Source organism: Cebus imitator, unplaced genomic scaffold (assembly GCF_001604975.1).
Source record: "Cebus imitator isolate Cc_AM_T3 unplaced genomic scaffold, Cebus_imitator-1.0 Scaffold444, whole genome shotgun sequence".
In the NCBI taxonomy this organism is placed as follows: domain Eukaryota; kingdom Metazoa; phylum Chordata; class Mammalia; order Primates; family Cebidae; genus Cebus; species Cebus imitator.
The window spans coordinates 149,869-159,331 of record NW_016107759.1 but is presented as its reverse complement, the minus strand read 5'-3'; the positions used below and the strand labels follow the sequence as shown (position 1 = coordinate 159,331).

The 9,463-nt window shown below is 55.0% G+C and overlaps 1 protein-coding gene across 10 annotated transcripts in view; it reads left to right on the top strand.

The window, feature by feature from the left end:
• Window positions 1-9,463, top strand: part of NPRL3 (NPR3 like, GATOR1 complex subunit) — a 60,923-nt gene that overhangs the window by 44,841 nt on the left and 6,619 nt on the right. For 9 of the 10 annotated variants that reach the window (XM_037732337.1, XM_037732338.1, XM_037732339.1 and 6 more), the window contains 4 exons: window positions 4,027-4,133; window positions 4,634-4,763; window positions 7,486-7,675; window positions 8,530-8,722. In XM_037732337.1, the coding sequence (XP_037588265.1) occupies window positions 4,027-4,133; window positions 4,634-4,763; window positions 7,486-7,675; window positions 8,530-8,722 (620 nt within the window). The remainder of the gene's footprint in view (window positions 1-4,026; window positions 4,134-4,633; window positions 4,764-7,485; window positions 7,676-8,529; window positions 8,723-9,463) is intronic. The other variant, XM_017510834.2, reaches the window with a different exon arrangement.

The window sequence follows — 9,463 nt, the reverse complement described above, 5'->3', positions numbered from 1 at the left end:
GCGCCCGGCCTAATTTTTTATATTTTTGGTAGAGATGGGGTTTCTCCATGTTGGTTAGGCTGGTCTCGAACTCCCAACCTCAGGTGATCCACCCACCTTGGCTTCCCAAAGTGCTGGGATTACAGGTGTGAACCATTGTACCTGGCCAAGACACAGAATTTTAAATGAACTCAGCGCTCCATACACCCCTGCAGAGTGAGGGAGTCAGTGACCCTCCATGACCTGATGAGCACTGGCCACATGGTAAATGCTTGTGGCTGTTCACAGGTCCTGTGTTGAGTTTTTGAAAGGAGCTGTGCCTGGTCTCTCCTGAGGCTGTCTGGCAGGAGTTTGTGCTGGACACTGTGCCTCTCACCCTTGCTGTCAGAGTCTTGTTGGATGAAGCTTTGATGTCCCTTTGATGTCCCCGTCACTTCCCTGCCGTGGCCTTGACTGGGGAAGGCTGTTTGTTATTGTTTCCTTCTGTCTGTACCCCTTCCCTGCTATCCCTGTTGCAGGTCATCAGGGCTTGCGGCTGGTGTGGTGGTGCAGAAGCCTCTGGGGCCCAGCCCTGGTGGGTCTATGGGTTTTCTAGAGATGGCCCCCTGGGGAGCATCTGCCTCAGCTGTGAATGTCACCAGATGGTTTAAAGTCCCTCCTGTGGCTGGGTGCAGTGACACATGCCTATAATCCCAGCACTTCGGGAGGATGAGGTAGGAGGATTGCCTAAGCCCAGGAGGTTACAACCAGCCTGGGCAGCATAGGAAGATCCTATCACTACAACAGATTTCATAATTAGCCTGGCATGGTGGCATGTGCCTGTGGTCCCGGCTACTTAGGAGGCTGAGGTGGGAGGAGCACTTGAGCCCTGGTATTTGAGGCTGCAGTGAGTTATGATTGCACACACTCCAGCCTGGGTAATAGAGCAAGACCCAGTCTCATAAAATTAAAATCTTATCAATCCAGAGAGAATCTATAAGTAAATGTTGGTTTTATCATGATAAAATTCATGTTAAAAAACTTCAAATACTACAGAAATCCCACAATTCCATATCGCACAGGTAACTTAGATCCCTCCAGGTTTTTTTTCTTCCGTTCTATCTGTCTATCTCTCTGTTTTATTCCATCTATCTGTCTGTCTATCCTGTCCATCTGTCTGTCTGTCCATCCAAAATTTTATTTTGTAATACGAAAATTAGGATCATGCTTCACATTAGTTGTGGTCAGCTGAATAATGGCTCCACAGACATATAATACATCCTAATCCGGCCGGGCGCGGTGGCTCATGCCTGTAATCCTAGCACTTTGGGAGGCCGAGGCGGGTGGATCACGAGGTCAAGAGATCGAGACCATCCTGGTCAACATGGTGAAACCCCATCTCTACTAAAAATACAAAAAATCAGCTGGGCATGGTGGCGCGTGCCTGTAATCCCAGCTACTCAGGAGGCTGAGGCAGGAGAATTGCCTGAACCCAGGAGGCGGAGGTTGCGGTGAGCCGAGATCGCGCCATTGCACTCCAGCCTGGGTAACAAGAGTGAAACTCTGTCTCAAAAAAAAAAGAAATAATAATAATACATCCTAATCCTCAAAACTTATGAATGCGAACTCGTGAGACTTTGGAGATGTTGCTAAGTTTAAGATCTTGAGATAGGAAGATTATCCTGTTGAGCCCTAAGTGTAATCCCTAAGGCCCTTCTAAGAGGGAGGCAGAGGATCTGAGGAAGCAGCAGCAGCGATGTGACCGCAGAGGCAGAGTGGAGTGATGTGGCCCCAAGCCAAGAGGTACTGGCAGTTTGAAGAGGCAGGATGAATCTCTTCGAGAGCTTCCAGAGGGAGCATGGTCCTGCTGGTAGCTTGATTCCAGCCCTGAAGTATTGATTTTGGACTTTCGATCCCAGAATCGACAGCATCTTGGAGAGGCAGAAGATGGAGACCACTATGCTGGGCAGAGCTGGGGGAAAGCGGGTGTGTCTTCATGAGAGAACATAGGTTAGTGGCACGTGGGATGAAGGAATAGGGCAGTGATGGAACTGAAACCTGCCACGTCAGGGTTGGCAGTGCCATTGGAGGCACCACTCGCACAATCTTGGCTCACTGCAACCTCCACCTTCCAGGTTCAAGCAATCCTGTCTCAGCCTCCAAGTAGCTGGGGCTATAGGCATGTACTGCAACGCCTGGATAATTAAAAAAAAATTGGGGGCCGGGTGCAGTGCCTCATGCTTGTAATCCCAGCACTTTGGGAAGCCGAGGTGGGTGGATCACCTGAGATCAGGAGTTCAAGACCAGCCTGGCCAACATGGTGAAACCCCATCTCTACGTACTAAAAACACAAAAAATTAGCTGAGAGTGGCAGCAGACTCCTGTAATCCCAGCTACTCAGGAGGCTGAGGCAGGAGAGTTGCTTGAACCTTGGAGGCGGAGGTTGTAGTGAGCTGAGATCATGCCACTGCACTCCAGCCTGGGCAACGAGGCAAGACTCCATCTCAAAAAAACAAAAAACAATTTTGGTAGAGATGAGGGTCTCACTATATTGCCCAGGCTGGTCTCGAACTGCTAGGTTCAAGCAGTCATCCTGCCTTGGCCTCCCAAACTGCTGGATTACAGGCATGAGCCACTGCTCTGTCTGGAGGCCCTGTTTTCTGAGTTGAGGTATATGCGTTCTCAGCAGCAGGGCAGCACTGTGTCCAGGCAGGGGTGACTCGCCCCCACAGAGGGCTACCTGCCAAGAGGGGAGAGTGGTATCCCGGGGTGATGCAGAGGCAGAAGTGCGGGTGCTCAGGATTTCACGTACTGTTTCATGAGGGCTGTGGTGCTGTGCTCTCAGACCTCAGGCCTGAGGTTTCCTCTGGAAGGGGTTTTGGGTGTATTTGTCTGTGTCTCCTGGCATTCAAGCGTCCACAAGAGCAAAGCTGGGAGGTGGGGCACATGGGGGCAGGCCTGGGGCCTTTGGGCATGCAGGGGTAGCATGCTGAGTGACTCCACAGTCATCATTGGGCCAAGGCCATACTGGGGTTTTAGAGTGTTTTGGGAGGGCTGTGCCTCTGCCAGGACATCCAGCTAAGCCCCTGCCCAGCTGGGCTAACCCTATGTTCCCAGCACCCCAGACATTCCCATGCTTGTGGCCCGAGACCGCTATTCTTCAGTGGGAGTCGAGTCAGCACAGGATGGGGAAACGGTAGCACCAAACAGCACAGGGAGCAGTGATAAAAAGGCCACCGCAGGCCAGGCACGGGGCTCACGCCTGCAATCCCAGCGCTTTGGGAGGCTGAGGCAGGCGGATCACAAGGTCAAGAGATCAAGACCAGCCTGGCCAACATAGTGAAACCCTGTCTCTACTAAAATACAAAAATTAGTTGGGTGTGTGGCATGCGCCTGTAGTCCCAGCTACTCTGGAGGCTGAGGCAGGAGAATCACTTGAAGCCAGGAGGCGGAAGTTACAGGGAACTGAGATTGCACCACTGCACTCCAGCCTGGTGCCTGGTGAAACAGTAAGACTCTGTCTCAAAAAAAAAAAAAGCCATTGTGGCCGGGTACGGTAGCTCTCGCCTGCAATCCCAGCACTTTGGGAGGCCTAGGCAGGTGGATCACTTGAGATCAGGAGTTCAAGACCAGCCTGGCCAACATGGTGAAACCTTGTCTCTACTAAAACAAAAATTAGGCGGGCACGGTGGTGCAAGCCTGTAATCCCGTCAACTCAGGAGGCTGAGGCGGGAGAATTGCTTGAATCTGGGAGGCAGAGGCTGCAGTGAGCCGAGATTGCGCCATTGCACTCCAGCCCGGGCGACAGAGACTCAGTCTCAGAGAAAATAAACAAGGCCATTGCTCACAGAAAGGGCCATGTGCTGGCTGTGCTCCACATCCTGGTAAGAGGTAGGGAAGGTGCCGTTCCACGTTAGGGAGGAAGTTTCGGGCCATAGCCACCAGGTGTGTGCTGCATGAGCCTGGGGTCAGCCACTCCAGGCCATGGCCACCCAGGCTGAGAGCTTCTGACAGCTCCCAGTAGGGCAGCCTCAGGCATGGTCCTTGCAGCTTCCCCTCTGCCTGCAGGTTTTCCAGCTTGCAGCTCATCTGGTGTACTGGGGCAAGGCCATCATCATCTACCCACTGTGTGAAAACAACGTCTACATGCTGTCTCCCAACGCCAGTGTGTGTCTGTGAGTACTGCTGGCTGCCAGAGCCTGGAGCCCTGAGTGGGAAGGGGTGAGGCCGGCAAGGCCCTCCATGTGGTGTTCTCTGCATTGACCAGGCACCAAAGGCTGTGGAAGCCCCAAGGCCAGGCTCCAACTTCAGCCTTACTCCAGCCTCCAGCGTGCCCAGGTCCCAGTTCTAGCCCGGCTCTGTGCTGCATGGCTCTCCCTTGTCCGCTGTGCTGGGCCACCTCCTCGAGGCTGGCTCTCCTAATCCACCCTGAGGGATCAGAGGTGACATGCAGGGTGAACTGTGCCCTTGGCTGCTGCTGCTGCTCAAGGGGAAGTGCCCAGGCTCTGCCTGCCTGGATGCCTGCCTGGCTCTGCCGTGTCAGTCACACCGTTCTTCCCTCATTGTCCCGTCCTGGCCCACCTGCCATGCTGTGCTTGCCTGCTGCCCACAGAGGCCAGTGTTGAGAACACAGTGGGGGTCCGCTGCACTCACTGGCATGCTCTCCTGCCTCCAGGTACTCCCCGCTGGCCGAGCAGTTCTCCCACCAGTTCCCATCTCATGACCTGCCGTCCGTCCTTGCCAAGTTCTCCTTGCCGGTCTCCTTGTCAGAATTTAGGAATCCCCTGGCCCCCGCTGTGCAGGAGGTGAGTCACAGAAGCTCAGTGAGCCCAGAGTGGTAGATGCATAGTGGATCAGGCACTACCTGCCTGGCTGTTGGTTCTGATCTGAGAGCCCTCAGCACTGGCACCTGCTTCCCCTTGGTCTTAGAGGCTTGCCGTGCAAGTGCTATGTGCCCAGCATGGCCCAAAAGGCAGCTCCCGGGCCATCTGCAGACACTTGGCCAGTGACCCAACACTTGGGCAGTCATCCCCTCCCCGTAGAGCCCACTCTTGCTGTGGCAGGCAGTTTTTAGGGTTAGAACTGAGTTAAGCTTGGCAGGACAGTGCTTACCTCTTTGGGCCTACAGACCTGCATTGTACCCCTTTGGGTCTGGGGGCTTCCTACAGATGAGGGTGCAAAAGTAGCTGTTTTCACTGGGCCAGGGCCTGACCCTCTGAGAGAGTTTAGCTTCTGCCTTCACTCCCTGCCATAGTGCAGGTGGCCACAGGTCTGTGGGTATGAGTTCTGGGGCCACTAGTCCCCAGAATCTCATCCAAGAGAGCCTAGAGAGGACCCTCGTGGGTCTGGGTCCGGGCAACAGGCACGCAGGTTGGAAGCTAGGAGTGCAGGGGATAGGAAGCCTCTTGCAGGTCTGTGGGATGAACTGGTGCATCTGCATCTGTAGCAGGGCCAGTGGCTTCCCATGTGGGCTGCAGGTGTCACAGCCTTCGTGCTGAGGTGGCTTTGACAGGAGCCAACGAGGCTTTGCCACCCTTCCTTCCACCGAGTTCTGGGCAGAGACCCAAGGCAGGGCCAGATAGGACAGGTGTCAGAGACAGACGAGCTGGGTGTTCTCACGTCTTTGTTTTCAACAGTATTTGACTGAATAAGTGCCAGATTTATTAGGTAAAACCAGTCCGTAAAGTCAAACCCTTTCCGTTCTCAAATTGTGAATAAGATTCTGGTTTTTCAGCTCCTTTAGACGCCAAACCTAAGAGAGTTCTCAGTGTGGTATTCATGGAGCCCTTGGTTTCTGGGAGCTGAGCCAGGTTGTACCTGCTGAATAAAAAGCACTCCGTGCACCCCTCCTCCTGGGCAGAGCTGAGAGAGGACCTGCTGGTGCGCCCATCCCAGAAGCCTCCCTTGGGGTGGCTTTTCCAGGCCATGACTGAGTGGTTGCTCCAGGCCTTGTCAAGGGGCCCAGGTTCTGCCTGGGCTCCAGTGCTGGGAAGCCCCTCGGCTTCATTTTTAAAAAATGTATTTATTTATTTTTTATTTCGTTTTTGATTGTGCTCCAGGGTGGAGTGCAGTGGCACAATCTTTGCTCACTGCAACCTCCGCCTCCCAAGTTCAAGTGATCTCTTGCCTCAGCCCCTCAAGTAGCTGAGATTACAGGTGCCCACCACCATGCCGGGCTAATTTTTGTATATAGACGGTGTTTCACTGTGTTGGCCAGGCTGGTCTCGAACTCCTGACCTCAGGTGATCCATCTGCCTCATCCTCTCAAAGTGCTGGGATTACAGGTGCGAGCTACTGTGCTCAGCTTTATTATGTTTTATTGTTTTGATATAGAAACTTGCTTTCTTGTCTAGGCTGAATTGCAGTGGCATGATCTTGGCTTACTGCAACGTCTGCCTCCCGGGTTCAAATGATTCTGCTGCCTTAGCCTCCTGAGTAGTTGAGATTACAGGCACCTGCCACCATGCCTGGCTAATTTTTGTATTTTTAGTAGAGATGGGGCTTCACCATATTGGCAAGGCTGGTCTTGAACTTCTGACCTCAGATCATCTACCTGCCTCAGCCTCACAAAGTGCTGGGATTATAGGCATGAGCTGCTGTGCCGGCCTCCTCTTTTATTTATTAAATTCACGTAAAATCTGGGTATCTTGCAGTCCTTTTGACCAGGTCTTCTTAGTTGCCTGGGGTATATCCCCCATTCCCATCCCCAGTTCCCCAGCCCCCTCCCAGGAGGTGACTCTGGCCAGCAGCTCCTTGTGGACCCTCCCAGAGATGAGTAGACAGACGTGTATCTGATGACACTAATGCTGTCTCACACTGCTCGCTGCTCAGCATTTGTGTCTGGGCAGTGCTTTCTCACAGGGACTGGACTGTACCCCGCACGAGGCTCCTCACTGTCAGCCCTACCTGCTAATGCAGAAACACTGGAGGGCCTGGCCGGGACATGCCTTCTCATGGTTGGGGCAGGGGGGTGGGGGGGCTCCACCCCCGAGCACAGGGTCACTGGCCTCAGCTTTCTTGTGGCTCCACTCTTGTGCTCAGGGTAGACTTTCAGGTATCCAAGGAGAGGACTTTTTGCTCTCAGGCCACCTGCTCACAGCCTCTTTCTAAACAGTGTCTGGGCTTGTCTGGAGGTAGACTGGCTGGCTGGGTCCAACTGCAGGGCCAGTGGGCTGAAGGAGAGAGAAGAAGGCAGAAGGGCAGCTGCAGCAGCACAGTGTGGGGGGTTTGCTCAGAGAAGGGGTCAGAGAGGGACCTCCACATCTCAGGTCCTGCTCCTCAGCCAGACACTGGGCAGCCCAGGTGTGATCTAGTTGTTCCCCCAGACCCTCTCCCTTCCCGGGAGGGTGAGCTGGCCTTGCAGAGCTGGCTGGCCGCTGGGGGCTCCCTTTCTGAGGAGAGGGCCTTTGTGCCTGGGAATCAGCACAGGGAGTATGCTGTGGCCATGTCTAGGGCTGTGGCTCCCTGATCCCCCAGGAAGGGGTTGGAGTGGGGATGGGGACCAGCCTCACCTGCTGCCACCCACAGACCCAGCTCATCCAGATGGTGGTGTGGATGCTGCAGCGCCGGCTCCTCATCCAGCTGCACACCTATGTCTGCCTGATGGCTTCACCCAGCGAGGAGGAGCCCCGCCTGCGAGAAGACGATGTCCCCTTCACTGCCCGGGTTGGCGGTCGCAGCCTCAGCACGCCCAACGCCCTCAGCTTTGGCTCCCCAAGTAGGGTCCCCAGAGCATCAATCTGGTAGTCAGGGGAGATGCTTGGGAGTGGTGCCCAGGAGGCGCCACATGGGCACTGCTATGGGTGATGAAGTGCCACCACACGGCAGCACACACACATGCACACCCCTCGTGTCCCCTGGGAGACGCCTCTCCTGTCTCCTGGCATCACCATGACTCTGTGGTGGCAGCTCTGCCTCTGGGCTCTTCAGCAGTTTTGCTAGAGTCAGGAGCAGCTCCCAGCCCACCAAATCAATGCTGGAATCTGTGCCCCAGCCAGGGATCCGTGTGGGATCTACACCACAACTGGGACAGCTGACACCTCTGGGTCACCAGAACAGCAGTCATGGCCAGCGTGGCTTGAGAGCAGCAGCCTGTTCCCAGGTCCCAGGTCCTCAGGCTTGGGGAAGGAAGTGGGTGGAAGGCTTTGAAAGTCCTCCCCTGGGTGAGGTCTGGCTGTAGGTTTCATGTTTCATGTGAGGAGCCTGCCTGCCTGGGGTGCTTTGTCCTCCATCCTGGGTGAGGCACAAGATGACCAGGCCCACCTTGGGGTATGTGTGGGGTATACATTACACCTGTTTTGGTCACTTGAAGTTGCCCCCAGAGGGGAGACTACCCATTTCCCAGGTCAGCCGTGAGGGGCATGTCGGGGCATGTGTCACATCCAAGCACACCCAGAGGTGGGACGGCAGCATGTGCTTATAGGTCGCTGTTGCAGCTGGGGCACCAGGCAGGGGCTGTGTGGGCATCACGGGTGTCACTGGAGGCTGGCTGTTGGGTCTGCCCTTGCTGTTCCCCTGGGTGTCCTGGAATTCCACTTGGTGTTGCTGTCACCTGACCCCTGACCCCCACAGCCAGCAGCGATGACATGACCCTCACCAGCCCCAGCATGGACAACTCCAGTGCAGAGCTGCTTCCCAGTGGGGACTCGCCACTGAACCAGAGGATGACAGAGAACCTGCTGGCCAGCCTGTCGGAACATGAGCGTGCAGCCATCCTCAGTGTACCTGCAGCCCAGAACCCTGAGGACCTGCGCATGTTTGCCAGGTGGGTGCAGGTTGACTCGTTGGGACTGGGGCCAATTGGGGCAGGAAGTGGATAGGGATGTACCCAACAAGACCACCAAATCCACTGACAACACATGGGGCCCTGTTTCAGGTGGAGTCTCTGCACTCAGGTGTGTAGGGGCAGGTGCCCCTGCCCAGGCATGGGATGCAGCTTGTCACAAAGACCCCAGGCTGTGGGCCTGGTGTGCCTGTTTTTGGGAGTCTTATCTCCCCAGTACTTCTTAGATGTTTCTTGTCGCTTAAGAAGCAGCACCAAGTTCTCACTCTCATGGGACTTGGCAGGGGTTTGCCCAGGACTCCAAGCCCTGCGGGCATCCAGGATCCCCCACGTTACAGGTGATGCCGCTCAGTGGTCTCTTGTCAGCCCTATCCTGACTTAGGGGGCAGTCTAGGGGCATGGTTTTCTGGGAGTGGTCAGGTTGTCAGGGACTAAGCTCCCTGTTAAAAACCAGCCTCCAGGCCCTGGAGAGAACCACTTGCAACTCTTCTAAGCAGCTGGTCCACGTCTCACCTACATCCTAGCCTCCTTTGTGCCAACCTCAGTTGCAGAAACCACCCTAAAGCAGTGACCTTCCAAATAATGGTGACATTAAAAATATATCATTGCCGGGCGTGGTGGCTCAAGCCTGTAATCCCAGCACTTTGGGAGGCCGAGGCGGGTGGATCACGAGGTCAAGAGATCGAGACCATCCTGGTCAACATGGTGAAACCCTGTCTCTAC